The sequence below is a fragment of the Rattus rattus genome, chromosome 1 (assembly GCF_011064425.1).
Source record: "Rattus rattus isolate New Zealand chromosome 1, Rrattus_CSIRO_v1, whole genome shotgun sequence".
NCBI classification, from domain to species: Eukaryota; Metazoa; Chordata; class Mammalia; order Rodentia; family Muridae; genus Rattus; species Rattus rattus.
This window is the reverse complement of record NC_046154.1, coordinates 33,253,882-33,271,411: the sequence shown is the minus strand read 5'-3', so window position 1 is coordinate 33,271,411 and position 17,530 is coordinate 33,253,882. Positions and strand designations below refer to the sequence as shown.

Sequence of the window (17,530 nt, the reverse complement as noted above, 5' to 3'; positions counted from 1 at the left end):
ATTTGCCTGCTATTGCTGGGACACTTTTAGAAAGGTTCAGAGAGCAAATTCCTATCAATTCATGCGTTGGCCTGAGGAAAGGCTACTCTCTTTCTCTCTTTCTCTCACTAAGAACCCAGGGCTGCTAGATGCCCTGGAAGTTGCTATGGAAGGGACGCTTGGCGGTTGCTAGACTAGGAGGAGGCGGGAGCAGGGCAGAGGCGGAGCCCGGCCAACCCATGGCAAGCGCCGCTCGCTCTCAGGAAGTCGCGTCACGCGAGCGGAAGTGACGTGGCGCGTGTTCGGCGTCCAACGTGCTTCACATAGGTGGTTTTCCTAGCTGGGAAGTTCTCAAGTAGTTTACTTCGCGAGTAGCAGAGCGGTGTCGGTACTGTCGGCAAGATGGTGAAGCCCAAGTATAAAGGACGGAGCACCATCAATCGCTCGGCGGCCAGCACCAACCCAGGTACGGGGAACTGAGCGGGACCAGGCCGCGGGAGCATTCGGGGAGGAAGGCCGGGCCCAGCCTGTACGGAGGGCCCAGGGTTTAGGCACCTGCTCTAAAGTTGAGGGATGAGTCACGTCAGCGTCTAGCAGCCCTGAGGCCTCTCAGGCAGAAGTGTAGAGAAAGGCAAGTTAAAAGTGGACTAGGATCCTGGAGTCCTGGCACACTCCTGTCATCCCAGCGCTTAGAAAACTGAGGCAGGAGGATCGTGAGTTAGAGGCTACCTGGACTACAGGTCATAGACTCCGAAAACACAAAGTGGAGTATATTGACCCAAGGGGCCTTTTACCCTTAACCATAACATTCGTGCCACCTTACCTTAGCATTGACCCTTGGAATCAGACGATGCATAGGCAACATTTCAGGTAAATATAATCTCAAAAAAGGTGTTTTTTGAGATAATGATAAATTCCCATCTACAGCGTGAACAAACAGGCTTTCGAGGAGTCCCTCCCACTTTGATTTAGCTACTAAAACTGTGTTTAAATATGGTTCAGGCACAGATGGGCTTGGTGACACATGCCTGTAGTTTCCAATATGGGGAAGGCAGAACATCTCTGTGAGTTCGAGGTCAGCCTCGAACTGGTCTACAAACTGGAGGGGGAAAATTAGGTATACTTTTGTCTCCATAAAACTGCAAGGATAGCAAACTTCAGTATTCCCTTGTAATTTGCATAATTAGGTTTTTAATTAGATTTTTTTTTAAATGATGAAAACACTCAGGCTGGAGAAAACACCAGAATAAGAACTCACTTGGTACTGTTGTTACAGGAGGACCAGAGTTCAATTCCCAGCACCCAGTCCAATCAGCTCTCAACCTGGAACTCCAACTCCATGAGGTATCAGATACCTCTGGCCTTCAAGGCATCTACCCACATATATACGTATAATTTAAAAAAAAAGAGAAGCCCTCAAGCACACAGTTTATGTAGCAGTACTAAATGAGAATATACAGGAAAGTGACTGCGTTACTTTGCTGTCCTTCATAACAGTATTTAGTCTATAATACCATGCATTTAGAAAATATACTTAGAATTGGTTGGTGATTATTTTGATGTTGTTTCTAAGCAGGAGTTTATCAGCAGCTTAAAAATGTAGATGGAAGCCTTGAGGATTAGTAGAAAGAGAGATTCAGGAAAAGGATACATAGCCAGATGTGTTGGGGTGGACTTCTCAATAGAGAGTTCGAGTGATTTAGTTTTATTTTGGCTTCGCTCTTAAAATTTAGAGTGGGAAGGGCTGGAGAGATGGCTCAGGGGTTAAGAGTGCTGGCTGCTCCTGCAGAGGACCTGGCGTGATTCCCAGCACCCATGATACTGACAACCATCTGTAACTCCAGTTCCAAGAGATCTGCCACCCCCTTCTGGCCTCCACTGACAGTCTGTGCATTTGGTGCACAGACATGTGGGCAGGATATGGGTATATTTATACATATTGTTATATACATATGTATATATTATACTTGTACGTAAAATATAAATAAATAGAATTATTAAAAATTTAGGACAAGAGAATTATGATTCACAAAGAGGGTTTCTAGAAACGTTGCTTCTAACCTCAGAAGCTGTGGGTATCAGTCCTATAAGCCATGATTTGTGTGGAATTTAACCTAACTTTCAGAAGCCATCATTTCTTGAAAGTTGAGGCCACAAATAGACAGGTGGTGGCTCACACCTTTAATCCTAGCGTGCGGGAGGCAGAGGCAGGAGGAACTCAGGGAGTTGGAGGCCAGCCTGGTCTACAGAGGGAGTTCCAGGACAGCCAGGGCCACACAGAGAAACCCTGTCTCGAAAAACCAAACAAAAAAGACTAAAAATATTTCCTTTTTAAAAATATTTATTTACAAAAAAAAATATTTATTTACTTTATATCTGAGTTTTGCCTATACTCTGTTCACCCCTATAGATGGTTGTGAGCCACCCAGTTCCTCTGCAAAAATAGCAAGTTCTCTTAACTGCTGAACCATCTCTCTAGCCTAGTCCTTTTTGGCCAAGGATGTCTTCTAACTTTTTAAAAAAAAGATTTATTTATTTATTTTACACACACACACACACACACACACACACTCTATGTAGCTGTCTTCAAACACACCAAAGAGGACATCAGATTCCCATTACAGATGGCTGTGAGCCACCATGTGGTTCCTGGAATTGAACTCAGGACCTCTGGTAGAACAGTCAGTGCTCCTAACCACTGAGCCATCTCTCCAGGACACCCTGCTGCCCTTCTAGCTTCTAATCCTCATTTCTAGTGCTGGAATTAATAGCTGTGCCACAACAGCCAGTTTGTTCAGTACTAGGGATCAAACCCAGGCTTTTGTCGTGCTAGGCAAGCAAGCATTCATCCCCTTTAACTGCATGGTTATTGTGGACACAGTAGCATAAGATAGGTACTGATTTTATGTAATCATTGTAGAGTATGATTGAGGATTAAAAATTAAATACCAGCTAGGCATAGTGGTGCGTATCTCTAATCTCAGCACTCAGAAAGCAGGAGCAAGCTGATCTCTGAGTTCCAGGACAGCCAGAGTTACTTGTGAGAAACAAGTCTTAAATAAATAAATGCCCAACACACTCAATTCCTCCCACAGTGGCAGTCAAAATGCTTGTCATCACAACTTTCTCCATTTTTTCACTTACATATTCTTTTTTTTTTTTTTAAGAGAAATAAAAGCACCAGAGTTCTGAAAAATCAGTTTGTATAAGGCTGAATGGGAACCTTAATGTTTGATATTCTAGTCTCTTACCACAGATACTTTCTTCATTCTGGTGCAAGGCAAGTTAAATGAGAAGCATAAGATCCCTGTATGGCAGAATCTTGAGTTATGAGGTGTGCACATGAAGGTACCTAGGCGTGCTGTAACGAGGTCTTGTGGGGCTCTGTGCTGCTGCTCAGGATGGTCCTTGAAGTCCTTATTTAAGAAAGGGTTCAGAGCTGTGCATGGTGGCGCATGCCTTTAACCCCAGCACTCAAGAGGCAGAGGCAGAGGCAGGTGGATCTCTGAGTTTGAGGCCAGCCTGGTCTACAGAGTGAGTTCTAGGACAGCCAGGGCTACACAAAGAAACCTTGTCTTGGAAAACCAAAAAGGGGGGGGGAGAGGGAGAGGGAGAGAGAGAGAGAGAAGGAGAGGGAGAGAAAGAAATATGAGGGGAATGGAGCAGGGTCTGGTAGTACACTACTTAAATTCCTATACTCGAGAGGTAGGCTAATCTCTATGAGTTTAAGACCAGCTGGGGCTACATAGTGAGACCCTATCTCAAACATCACAATAAAAAAGACAGAGAATCTGGAGAGTGCATGCTAACTCTAGGATGATTCTTTGAAGATTGGCTCTGTGTATTTCCTCCCACGCCCAATCTCTTTTTTTTTTTTTTTTTTCAGTTTTGCCAACTTTTCAACTATTTTTTAAGATTCAAAAATTTTATATGTATTTGTGTTTTGCATACATTTGTAGTTGATTTTGTTTGTTTTTTTATTCTAGTGTATTCATTTGTTAAACTGAGACCTCAGTCAGTGTCCTTTCTAGTTGAGAGCACAGAATGTATCAAATGCTGTGTCAAAGTTCTGAGTCTGCCAGTTAGCAGCCATATATGACTGCTCACTGTGTCTCAGTAGATAGACGTCATAGCATACCTCGTCATATGACTGTTGTGTGGCTTGAGATGAGGCCGGTCGTGGGGAGCAGAGTCAAGGCTGGTGATGTTTGCGTCATGTTATCAAGTACAGCATCAGTACTTCCTTTGGAAGGTCAGAGGGAGCTCAGCTTTGGCATAGCACATTGCCCATAGTCATTTATTGGAGCAGCATATGGAGAGAGTAGACATTTTTTGGTAAGGTTAGCTTGGCTAGTTGGGTAAGCAGTTGGTTGGCACATTTTAAACAATGACTATATTTAACCGTTACTGGATATCAAAAGGTTTATTGTTCATTTTTAGATCGAGTACAGGGAGCTGGAGGCCAAAACATGAGGGACCGGGGCACAATTCGGCGCCTGAATATGTACAGGCAAAAAGAGCGCAGGTGAGTGTTGCTTTCCCTTTCCCTCATGCCCTGGATTTAAAACTGAGGTCTGTTAATGTTTTGTTCCCACTCCCACTTTCTCCAGATAGGAATAGGATGTTTTCAAACACCGTCTCACAGGAGTGTTGCTGGGGAAAAACAGTTCAAGTTCAAGTCACAGGTAGTAGATGGCGGAGCAGTGATAGTCTCCTCACTTCCCAGCAAGTGGAGGTCCTAATCCTCATACACTGTCTCCAGCAGTGCAGTGTCAAATCCCAGCTAAATACCCATCGGCCACAAATACAGAGTGTAGAAGACTACTTACAGAAACTGCCCGGAAACTCGGCTTTTAGAGCCAGACCAGATCACAGCACTGTGACAGTAGGATGCTCATCCCAGCCTCAGTTCTGCTGAGGCAGCCTCCACTCCAGGGACTTGCTGAGAGTGGCATTTTGCTAGCTGGTCTTAATTTGTTTGGTAATTAGACTCATTTCTTCTGAGAGTTGTGTGTAAAACACAGTCGTCAGTAACCTAAGCTGCCTAGTCGCCCACTTTGCAGTTTGTTTTAGAATTTTGAGTTCCAGGATAAATCATCCTCTACTTAAAATTCATTTAAACCAGCCTTTAAATAATTACCAAAAAAACTCAAGTATGTGTTTTTTTTTAAAGAAAACAAACAGTAAATGGATTTTTAAACATCAGCATTGTTACTCATCTAGCAGAAATCATTACGTGCTCTGTTGCAAGAGGTTACACGGCTTTTGGGCAATCTGTTTCAAATGTAGAACGACTTTTTGTTTACTGAAGTCTGTATTTCATGATCATTTTAAATCCCCCCAAAGTCCTTTTGATGGAAAGCATGTCCATGAGCCAGACTGTGCTCTTGCTGCCTTTCTTCTGTCGTCAACCAAATCTGTTATTTCCTCAATTTAGGAACAGTCGTGGTAAAGTGATTAAGCCACTGCAGTATCAGTCAACTGTGGCTCCTGGCACAGTGGCACGAGTGGAGCCGAATATTAAATGGTTTGGTAAGTGTCCTCTGTAACTCTACAAAGTATATGTTGAATGGAAACATATGAATGGAAACCCCAAAGGAGGGTTCTGGTGCGGTGAGACTGCCACCGCTTATGAAGAGGGACCCGAGTACCCGCATGGACAAGGAGCTTCCGAAAGTGCTGGACGCCTCACGCTGTTCCTTGGAAGAGAGCTCATTCTTAGTTGGAAGTGAGCCCTGGTGATCACAGAGGCTGTTAGGATCTTCCTCATGAAAACATCTATAGACTTTGGACTATTCATCTATTTGTTTCCAGTTGGCCAGGGAGATGGCTATACAAGAAGTGGCCTTGCAGGAGCTCTGGTTCCTTTACCTGGTGGCAAGGTAGATGTCCTTTATTAGTCCTTGCAGGAGTGAAATAGTCCAGTCACAGGAGTTTGGGGGCTTCTTGGAACACTGCTTTCCACTGTAATGTTTAGATAGTCACTGTTTGCCTAGCATCTGACCTCTGTGCTAGATGCAGGTGGCCCCTGCCTGTCACCGTAACGATTGCCTTTTGATGGGTGCCTCCTAAGAACTGAAACAGAAAGAGAATCAAAATTTTGTTCAGCTTCAGAATGGGGGGAGTTTGGGGGAAGTGCTTGTTGGGTTTGTCAAAGCCCTAGCTAGGGTTTATCCCCATCAGTGGAAAAGGAAATAGATGTTGGTGTGTATGTGTGTCAGAGAAGACTGTGGAAGGATTATTTGCCATGGAGCTGGGTACTGGGACTGCAGGTCCAGAGTATCTGAATTTGGAATCAAGTTGTATATGTAGCTAGAGGCAAGTTATTAAGTCTCCGTCCCTTAATCTCCTAATTTCTAAAATTTGAATACAAATGGTAGTGTCTCAAGATGGTTGTGGTGAGGGCACACCTGTGATCCTAACACCTGTGAGTTGGAGGCAGGAGACTCAGAAGTTTAAAGCCAGCCTGGACAGCATGGAGTTCTGTCTCAAAAACAAACAAACAAACAAACAAACAAAAAACCGAGGATCACTAGCACGCTCAAGGCCCTGGGTTCAGTCCCCAGCTCCGGAAAAAAAAAACAAAAAACCGAGGATCAGTATGGAGGCTCAGTGGTGAGATCATTCCTCTCAAGCCTGACAACCTAGGTTCTATCTCTGGACCCTACAGAGTAGAAGGCGGAAAGGGGATAACGACTCCTGCAGGCTGTCCTCTGAGCTCCACACAGGTGCTGTGGTGCCCCCATCATAAATTTAAAAAGAAGTCCATGTGATGGGCTTAGCAGAGTGCCCAGCAAGTAGAGAGTGTTGAGTCCTTGACCCTTGTGTCTGCATCTGCTGTTGTAGACTTGAATGCTGTCTTAAGCATCAAGGGTCTAGCGTTCTCTGGGTGCTTTTGCCTTCTTGCATGTGTCTTGGATACTTTAGTAGTCCCTTCAAGCCCTCTTAACTCTGAGGTTTGGGGTTCCTTCTCTGTGTGAACCGATGAGCTGGGATTGGCGCCAGGTTTCTTTGCCAGAACTGGCAGGAACATTTGTCAAATCTTGGTTCCATTCAGTGATGTTTAATTTTTGGTTTCATCCAGTCAGGAAGTTGGGTTCTGAAAACTGTTGAAACCCATTATGTCTTAGTTGGTGTGTGAATACACAGTGTGTGAGTGCAGGAGAGACATGTTTCCCCCTTAAGTTTGCAGAGAGTTCTAAGGAGTGATGAATGTGTAGACTCTGGGGGACTTGAGAATGACCTGGTGTCTTGCATTCCCCTGTCAGAAGGTGAGCGAGGGGCAAAACCAATCTCTGTACTAAATGGCATGTTCTCTATCTGTGACACAGGAAATACTCGTGTGATCAAGCAGGCATCATTACAAAAATTTCAAGAGGAAATGGATAAAGTTATGAAGGATCCATACAAAGTTGTCATGAAACAAAGCAAATTACCGATGTCTCTTCTGCACGATCGAGTCCAGCCTCATGTAAGACAGCGCGCCCTGTTGGTGCTGCAGTTTCTTGGCCAGCTCTGGGCAGACAGACACTGCTTTAGTTTGTGGTTGTTTCCTAAGCAGCACCGAAGGTTTTGTTAGCTTTAGGTGCTCTCCTTTGTCACCCTGGCTGTGAGTTGAGTTTGGTCCAGGAGGTGCAGTGTAGCGCTGTGTGGATCCAAACAGGACTTTCCATCTTCACTCAGCCCTTCTCTGTTCTTAGTTATGACTTGCCATGAATCTTAGCTTCCTTGCTGTAAAGAGAACACTCTTGCCTCTTCTCATGTCTACATACAGCTGAAGCACCTGTAAGGGCTTGGTCTCAGAAGCCTGCAACATCCTGCCCATGGCTAAAGAGGTGATAGCTGTTAACTACTGTCGTGTGTGTGAGTGTGTGTGTGTGTGTGTGTGTGTGTCTTCACACACAAGTAGAGGCCAGAGGAAGACCTTGACTGTCATTCCTCAGGTACCATCTTCCTTCCCCTTCCCTTCCCCTTCCCTTCCCCCTTTTCCCCTTCCCCCCTTCCCCTTTTCCCCTTTTCCCCCCCCTTTTCCCCCTCCCCCCTTCCCTTCCCTTCCCCTTCCCCTTTCCCCCCCTTCCCTTCCTTCCCCTTTTCCCCTTCCCCCTTCCCCCTTCCCCCTTCCTTCCCCTTCCCTTCCCCCTTCCCCTTTTCCCCCTTCCCTTTCCCCCCCTTCCCCTTCCCCCCTTCCCCCTTCCCTTTTCCCCTTCCCCCTTCCCTTCCCCCTTCCCCTTTTCCTTCCCCTTTTCCCTTCCCCTTTCCCTTTCCCCCTTCCCTTCCTTTTCCTTCCCTTTTCCCCTTCCCCTCCCTCCCCCTCCCTCCCTTCCCCTTCCCCTTCCTGAGGCAGGTTCTCTCACTGGTCTAGAACTTAATAAGTAGGCCAGGCTGACTAGGAAGTGCCTGGGGTTGTCGATGCTGGTTCGTCATCTCTGGGAGGTGTAGAGTGAAGGCTGAGATGGAAGGAGTCCTTCAGAGTTTCCTGAACTCTGAACTTGGAGGTTTTCCAGGTACAGGAAAGGGTGCTGGTGCGATTGTTGGTTGCTGGAGTTGTAGTACAGTAAGGGCTGACTCTGGCCAGAGCAGAAGCACTTCACACGGAACAAAGGAGTGGCTTAATGTTCGCTGCACATTTTAAACTTGCATTGAATAATAATTCCCAGAAACCCAGCCAGTGCACATGCTTCAGTGCCAGTCCGAGGAGGGGAGGAAACACTGACATGCATACAAGGATTAAACAGTTCAAAGAAAAGTGTTTACTCGCAGAACAAAAATCAAAAGCAAAGCTGCCTATTGCCTCAGGTTTTGTCAATTATGTTCTGTTTTATGATGGGCTTGAAGAATGGCACCTATTAGTGAGTGACTGTTTCCTTTCAGGGAGACAGATGAGTGTAATTCATGGGCCACAGACAAGTTGCTCATTTCCCTTGTTCTCTTTGTCTCTTCTCCCTAAAGCCATCTTCTAACCAACCCTGAGTGCATTTCTGGGAAGAACAGAGTTCTGTTGTGGGTTTATTGCTTTGTTGCTTGCTCCAGTTGTTGGCTCAGATATCTGATGTGTGAGGTGAGGGAACCCTCAGTTTGGGAGTCAGCTTGTGTTTTGATGCAGGAAAATACTCAGAATAATTGGTGGGCTTTCTGCATTGGCTTTGAAAACCCTTTCTATTTTAGTCCAGTGACTGGCATGGTATGGTATGGACTCTAGTTCTGAAATGGTTCTGCACAGGGGAGTCAAATCAGATATGTTCTTTTACACATTCAGTTCTGTGTGTTAAATGCATTTCTGTAGGAATGGAGTAAAAATAGTTTAACTTTGTGTGTGCATTTTAATTGTGTAGTATTACAGAAAGTAAACTTATCGGTTCAAAACCATGTGTTGCATAGGTTACAAGGTTTTTTTGAAGGTTTGATTTTGTGTGTGTGTGTGTGTGTGTGTGTGTGTGTGTGTGTGTGAGTGATGTGTTTGTGCATGTGAGTACGAGTGCCCTTGGAGGCTAGAGGTTTCAGATCCCCTGGTTTGGATCTGTTACAGGCAGTTGTGATCCCAGTGATTTAAGTACTGGAAATTGAACTCAGGTCCCCTGGAAGAGCAATATATGTCCTTGATTGTTGAGTTCTCTCTCCAGCCCAGTTAGAAGATTTCTGAGGATAATATATGCTCACCCTTAATTTGTATAATTGATATAGTTGTGTATCATTTGTCTCCACTCTTCATCTCCTGGGATACAGATTCACACCACTGCATCTTTTTGTGTAGTTTTTTTAACATGGCTTTCAGGGATTAAGCTGGGTCTTTACCCACTGAGCCATCTCTCCAGCCCAGTCATAGTTGATTTTTACTCATTGATTTCAGAACCCATTGCCACAGAAAATACAGTTTTCCTTGTGGATGGACATTCGCTCAGTTAGAAGCTAGCAAGAGAATATAAGCCACGGGCTCAGGGAGTCCCAGTAAATGAGGCCACCTAAAGGTCCTAGGAAGGCTTGTGACTGCTCCACCACTCATGAGCCCCCTAGCTGGGCTTACCCAGGGCCCTGTGCTAAGGGAGAAAGGTGTGTGTTGTTTTGTTTTAAAGGAGAGTCTGCAGCCTGTAACATTCTGCAATGAGGTAGATCCTAACTCCAACTCCGACTTTTATCCTGCTTCAAGAATTCCCACGCCTGTAACTCCTCCACAGCGCATCAAGTTCTAGTTAGGATCAGGTTCCCTTTATCACATCTAACCTATTATTTTGGACTTTTGCTAGATGTTTTTCATCTGAAGCGTTTCCATGTGCATTTAATAAAAACGTTACCTAAATTAGGGAGAATGTTATCTGAAACTAAAATGCATCTTATAAAACAAGCAATTCCTTTTAGCCATGAGAGAAATTAATTTCCAAGAAAAAGTTGGCATTTACAGTTGGTTTAAAAAAGAAAAAAACACTCACAAGTTTTGACTGATTGTCCTTGACAAAACCTGTGAATTTGGCGAATTTTATGCACTTGTTTGAAAGCTCCAAAGAAGGGTCAAAAAGGATCAGTTAATTTTCATCGCTGTAACACTTGATTATATGTGACTGGAGTCTGACGGGTGAAGGAAAGCAGCGTTTGGCGAGTCTCACATGGCTGTTCTTACTTGGTGTCTGTGTTACCTTACAGTCTTGCAGGGAAGCTCACAGCACTTCAGAATAGGAGAAGCCCTTGTGCAATAGAAACACACATTGCAGATTTTAAACTGCACTGCGTCTGTGCTCTTGTGGGTTTTAGTGTGGTTTGAGCTTCAGAAAAAGCAAACTCATATCTTTCCCCGGGTGGTTTTTAGCTTTTGCTTTGGCTCAGTGTTTTTCTTTCCTGAGTCTTACCTACACTTCTTTGTCTTTAGAACGCAAAGGTCCACATTCTTGATACTGAAAGTTTTGAAAGTACATTTGGCCCAAAGTCACAGAGAAAGCGGCCAAACTTGTTTGCAAGTGATATGCAGTCCCTTCTAGAAAATGCTGAAATGTCTACTGAGAGCTATGACCAGGGAAAGGACCGTGATTTGGTGACAGAGGACACAGGTGTAAGGTATGAATTTGAGGTTCTCATCTTTGCTGCTGTGGCTTCAGAATGTTTCCTCTGAGCTCTGCTGTTGAGTACAGTGATGGCACGTACAGCTGCTCTCTTTTCCCCTCAGACTACAAGTCTCTTCTCCCCTCAGACTACAAGGATCAGTACAGTAGAGACCAGACCAAAAATACTTTTACATGGCCATCACCAGCCCTCTTCGTTCCCAAGAAGAAGGAGTAATGTTTTCCTCCTTGGGTTAGTGGTATGCACTGTCATGTGTAAATTTCAGAGGGCAGTTATGTTAGAAATTGACAGTTGGGCTTCCTGGCTCTCCAGACCACGGCAGTTTACAGTTGATCTTCTCCTGACCCTCTAATGATAATGTAAAAAGTGGTGAACCTGCATAAAGGCCATGGGGTTTGTTTGTTAAAATTTGTGTTTTATTTTGTACATGCATATTTGTGGTAGATGGGTGGTTAGAGGAGTTGAATCTCTTCTCCCACATGGGTTCTGGAGACCTGACACAGGTTGTCAGGTTGAAGCAAGCATGTTTATTCACTAAGCCCTTTGTTTATTTTTTAAATTAGTACAGAGTAATGTGTTTCATTGTGGCGTTTTCATATCTATGCATCCTTTGTGTGCCGAGTTGTTTTTATTTTTACTTTCTATTTGTTTAGGAGAGAAAAGATGGTTAGCTTTCTTCATTTTCGTGGGGAATCCATAGAGTAAAGATTACAAATTGCTGAAAGGGGTTTCCCTGCCCCACCCCTCCTTTGTGAAATAGGGTCTTGCTATGTAGCCCTGGCTGACCTGGAACTCACTGTATATGTAGAGTTATTATGTAGCCTCAAACTCACAGAGATCCTCCTGACTCTGCTGCCCAAGTGCTAGGTTTAAAGGCATGTGCCACTTACAAATATACCTTTCTTTGATTGTAGTGAGTGTTGCTTTTGGATAGTTGTGCTGTCTAGTTTCTCCCTGAGGTCATCAGTGATGCTGGCTGTTCCTCATCCCTAAGGATTACTGAGAGGCAAGCCAGGCACAGTTAATCTTAGCACCTGGAACACAGGAGTAGGTGGCTCTCTGAGTTGAGGCTGCTTGGTCCACAGAGTAAGTTTCAGGAGGACTGGGCTGGAGAGGATGGTACACACACCTTAATCCCAGCACTTGGGAAGCAGAGGCAGTCGGATCTCTGTGGGTGCAAGGCCAGCCCAGGATACTTAGTGAGTTCTATGTGAGCCAGGACTACTCAGAGAAACAAAACAAACAGGCAGACAAACAAAAAGGACTATTGAGAGGGAAGTCATGCTATCAAATCATAATGCTTGCCTGCTTTAGAGAGGCAGCTGCCGCCACCTGTCGTTCAGAAAGCCTTAGCTTCTCTTGGACAGTGCTAGAGAACTCCTGGTTTCCTCACATTGCTCGAACAATGTGCAGGCTGGTTTGACTGTTTCACAGAAACATGTGGACTGGAGACTACAGTGGTGTAACTTATTGCTGTTGCCACCTCATTTCAATAGAGACAAAAGCAGGTCATTGAGACCAAACAGACAGCTGTGAGCCAGCCATTTGAGAGTTACTGGAGGAGCAGTAAACCTTCTTAACTGTTGAGCCATGACTCCAGCTCCCTATTCCCCAACCCCTTTTGGTTTTGATACAGGGTCTCACTGTGTAACCCTTGTTGGCCTGAAACTCACAGGCTCTGCCTGTCTCTGCTTCCATAGAGCAGGGATTAAAGGCATGCACCACCACACCCAGCAGTGCCCTTCCTTTTTAAGCCACTCCATTGTATATGTGTACTGAATCAGGATGATCTGCTGTTGAGCTTTGATGCAGTCACTTAGCAAATTCATATTGATATCCTTCCCTTTGATATGTTTGGGGCTCTTTGTGTTGTAATTTTTGAGACAAAGTCTTATTATATAGTCCTTGTTGGCCTAGAACTTAACTGTGTAGACCAGGCTGTCCAACTCACAGAGCTCTGTCTACCAGCTCTTAGCTGGGGTTACAGGCAACTACCACTGTTTGCCTTTAATCTTCATGGTGCTTCAGTTGCTCATTTCTGCTCCTTTTTTTACTTAGAAATGAAGCTCAAGAAGAGATATATAAAAAGGGGCAGTCGAAAAGAATATGGGGAGAACTCTACAAGGTAAGACTCACAGCGTTCCCTGAGGAGCAGGCACAGTGACTAACCGACGGAAGCTCTTGGATGAAGTCTGCCTTACTGCTTTCCTCATCTTCCTTTCCTCCATGAAGGAACTGTGATGTAGTCTTGTGCATGCTACTGCTGTGCTTGAGAGGGAGACACTTGTTATATTGCCTGTCAGTCTTCTGTACACTGTCTCTTAGGATGGTGCTCCATGCGGTTGTGCTGCATAAGAAGTTGTAAGTTATTGCCAGGCATGGTGGTGCACGCCTTTAATTCCAGCACTCGGGAGGTAGAGACACTCCAATCTCTGTAAGTGCCAGAAGTCAGGGCTATAACACAGAGAAACCCTGTCTCAAAAACCCAAAAGGTGTGTGTGTGGGGAGTTGTCAGTTACTTAGCCTCACTGTCTCATTCTGTAAATGAGAGCACAGGTCTGGGAAAGGTTAATACCTTAGCCAGCTTGCCTAACTCTGTGGGAAAGGGAAGAAAGACTTTGTGCACACTCCTGACCTAGTGCTGACCTAGTGCTTTTGAACCGACTGTCTGCCGGGGAATAACATTAAAAGCTCTAAGCACGCCCTGTAAATTAGTCATAATAGGGAACTAGGACCACAGAGGTAAACTAGACAAATGTAATTTTCTGTAAAATATACAAACCCATACGTTATACCTGGTACTTGTGAATCAGATGGGTTTGATCTAAGCAAGCTTTCCTATTTGAAATTTGACAAGTTTTGAATACTCTTGAAATGCACGACTTTTGAATTCTGAGGAACAGGCATTGAGACTAGATGCTGCTCACTCCCCTTAGTAGACTGTTTGCAGTTCCTTCCAGACATAGTTTAATTCCTTGGGGCCCCTTAAATGCCCCCTTCATTTGTATGTACTGTAGCCGACTGACTCCGCCTCTGTTGATTTGCAGGTGATAGACTCATCAGATGTTGTAGTCCAAGTTCTTGACGCTAGAGACCCAATGGGCACTCGTTCCTCTCACATCGAAGCTTACTTGAAGAAGGAAAAGCCCTGGAAGCACCTCATTTTTGTACTCAATAAGTGTGACCTTGTTCCCACTTGGGCAACAGTAAGTTCAGCTCATGACCTAAAACCTACTAGAGGCTAGTAGGGCAAGCTCGGTGCAACGGTTCTGAACGGCAGGACTTTGATGTGTCGCACTCTGGGGATTGTTCTTACTGTCCTCATTGGCATGTCCTTACTGAAGAGAGAGCTGACATGTGCACTGACATGGACAGAGACACCTTCCATCTTGTGGCTGGAAGCAGCTGCAAGATTTTGTGTCGGCTTAGTGGGGGCAGTTGCCAGGCATTGACCACTTCCCCATTGTGCTGCATTAATTACATTTAGCAGTTATGATAGTTTTGGAATATTGTTTTGTAGTCGGTTATTAAAGGAAAGACAAAGCACTAACTGTCATACTTGAAAAAGCATCTCAAAGAATTATAGCTGCTGTTTCCCCTAGGCAACACTGGACTTGAAGCCATCCGGTAATTCCAGCTTGGATTCTTCTGAGTATTGTAAACAAACCAGCGATAATTTACCAGCATGTTTTCTTCTCCCCTTTAGAAACGATGGGTTGCTGTGCTCTCCAAGGACTACCCAACACTGGCTTTCCATGCGAGTCTCACTAATCCCTTTGGGAAAGGAGCATTCATTCAGCTTCTGCGGCAGTTTGGGAAGGTAGGGAGGCTGCTTCTGCTAGGGTGGTGTAGCTGAGTTTATAGGAGGGCTGGCTTGTGTGTCTGAAGTTGCTAACATCAGGTCAGTACCTTGGAGGTTGAAGCAGGAGGACAAGAAGTTTAAGCCAGTATGGGCTACATAATGAAATCTGTCTCAAAACAACAACTGTTTTGTTCACTTCTCACTGTTTTCTAGAGGTATAAAAACCCGCAGTGCTCTGCATGGTGAAGGCGCCGAAGTGTTTTCTCATTGCACGTTTGCCCTTTCTGCTGTGTCACTAGCCCCTGGTGGTTCAGCCTTTGCCAAAGGATAGCTGGCCAACCCATCACTTCAGGGACACTCTGAGCCAGATCCTTCTCTTCTGCCTGGCTCTAACAAAAGGCAGGACTCCGGCCCACCTTCCTCATTCCCAGAAGCAGGGCTTTTGACTCTTGGCCCTCACTTCTGCTGTTTCAATACTGCATGCTGTTGGCACGCACTTATGATTTATTTCTTGATTCCCCCAACCTTTCCCCCTTTTTTTACATACTTATTCAGTGTTTCCTGCTTTAAAATTTTAGGGTTAGATTTTTGTTGAGTGTTTTTTTTTCTTTTTATTTCTCTTTTTTTCTCTCTTTTTTTTAAATGTCAGGCATTGAACCCAGAGCCTTAAACATGCTAATAAGCACTTGTCACTACTAAGCCATGAACTCGGTTAGAAATGGCTCTCATGCAGGCTCCCTCTCTTTCCCTCTTGAACTCATTGTTTTCTGGAAAAGGGTTTCATTTTGTGGTGTTTTGAGAACAGATGGAACTGTAATGCAGACTGACTCCATATTCACTGTAGCTGGGGCTGGCCTTGAATTTGCAGCAGCCGTCCTGCCTCAGACTCCTGTTGGCTCCTGATGGTGTCCATCTTCCCCACAGGTCTCTCACTCACTCTCCTTCTCTCTACTGTGGATAGCAGTGTCAGGCTGACTGTCACTTGGTGTTTAGTCTTCCAACTAAAGTGCCATTCACAGGGGGTGCACTCAGGTGCTGCCACACCGCTCTCCGGTACAGGGGTTTCTCAATGCCTCACTTCCTTTGCTTCACATCCTTTGCTCTGTCGTATGTTTAACATTTGGACAGACACCTTCTAGAGGACTTGGGCAAGCAGGTAGTCCAGGTTTCCTGTCCTCTCCAGTAGGAACTGGCTGCTCTCAGCCCGTGCTCTGCCTTCAAGTACTATGCCAGGCATGGTGGCACGGGCTTCCAGTCTCAGCTACACACAGACAAGATTCCTGCCCGCCACGTCACTTTAGCTAGGAGTTTGAAACTGCCCTGGGCAACAGAGAACTAGTATCAAATTGAAAGCAGAAGTACCTCTGATAGACTCTGATAGACTCTGATGGGTGTCTCTTTGGTGTGGGAACTGCAAGACAGCATTGGTGGGTCTCACTGAAGGGGGGTAGCATAAATTAGGAACACAGGCAGTTTCTTGGAGTTTGTCGTTGTCTCCAGAAGAGACTCTTCCATCTTCCAGTTTTGCAGGGTCTAGAGGAACGGTTTCACTGCTGAGTGTTTAGACTTAGGTGGGACTTGAACACCTGCTTTTTGCTCTGCTCCAGCCATGGTCAGACACACGTCTCCAGTGGGCATTTCTTAGGCTCCTTCCCTAAAGATGTCTCTATAGTAGCTGCTGATAGATAGATACACTGTGATGAGGAGATGGACAAGCTGCCTCTTCCTGGTCTGCGTGCTGTGAACCTACAGCAGAGATGCTTCACATGGGCGCCTGAGGTCATGGCTCGCTCCTGACGTTCATCTCCTGCAGTGTGAGGCTGGCTTGTGTTGAGGCTCAGAATCAGGACGAGTTAAGTGCTCTGAACTATAGTAGTCCTTCCATTAGCCAAGTAACAGTCTGGTCAGCCTAAAGCAGGTATGACTGAGTATAGACGGTAGGTATTCTTTTCTCCTCTTTCTTTTTTTTTTTTCTTCACAGTTGCACACAGACAAGAAACAAATCAGTGTTGGGTTCATTGGCTATCCAAATGTAGGCAAGAGCTCTGTGATAAATACATTACGATCCAAGAAAGTTTGCAACGTGGCCCCAATTGCAGGAGAAACAAAGGTATGTATGAGTTCTACTCTACATTCTGTTTCTATGAAGACTTGACTGTTTAAGATATGGAGGGTTTGGGGATTTAGCTCAGTGGCCCTAGGTTCGGTCCCCAGCTCCAAAAAAAAGAAAAGAAAAAAAAGATATGGAGATCTCCCTTTTCTTCCCTTCCTCCTGTCCCCTTCCTTTCTTTAGCAATACTGGGGATCAAGCCCAGGACACCTCACACACAAGCTAGGCAAGTGTTCTACAGTGAACATGGTACCCAGTCCCTGTCTGCTTCTCAAGATTGAGTGTGCCTTGTATGCTAGTAGTTGGCTGTGGTATGATTTGGCTAATGGCCTATATTTAATTCCTTTGTAAATTGCCCCTATACTCCTCTTAAAAAAGATTATTTATTTTTATTTTATGTGTATAAATGTTTGGCCTGCATTTATATTCACTGTGTACATGTATGTTGCCAACAGAGATTAGAAACAGACACCAGATCCCCTAGAACTAGAGATAGTGACCATTGTAAGCTGGCGTGTGGATGCTGGGAACTGAACCTGGGTCCTCTACAAGAGCAGCAAGTGCTCTAAACCAAAGAGCCACTCCTGCAT

At 45.0% G+C, this 17,530-nt stretch overlaps 1 protein-coding gene across 1 annotated transcript in view; it reads left to right on the top strand.

Moving 5' to 3' along the window:
• The first annotated feature begins 261 nt into the window (after positions 1-261).
• Gnl2 (G protein nucleolar 2) overlaps positions 262-17,530 on the top strand; it is a 25,559-nt gene continuing 8,290 nt past the window's right edge. Inside the window, exons 1-9 of the mRNA XM_032898284.1 lie at positions 262-445; positions 4,420-4,504; positions 5,417-5,511; positions 7,311-7,450; positions 10,838-11,022; positions 13,087-13,153; positions 14,076-14,234; positions 14,735-14,848; positions 16,812-16,940. Of these exons, the coding sequence (XP_032754175.1) occupies positions 382-445; positions 4,420-4,504; positions 5,417-5,511; positions 7,311-7,450; positions 10,838-11,022; positions 13,087-13,153; positions 14,076-14,234; positions 14,735-14,848; positions 16,812-16,940 (1,038 nt within the window). The 5' untranslated portion in view covers positions 262-381. The remainder of the gene's footprint in view (positions 446-4,419; positions 4,505-5,416; positions 5,512-7,310; positions 7,451-10,837; positions 11,023-13,086; positions 13,154-14,075; positions 14,235-14,734; positions 14,849-16,811; positions 16,941-17,530) is intronic.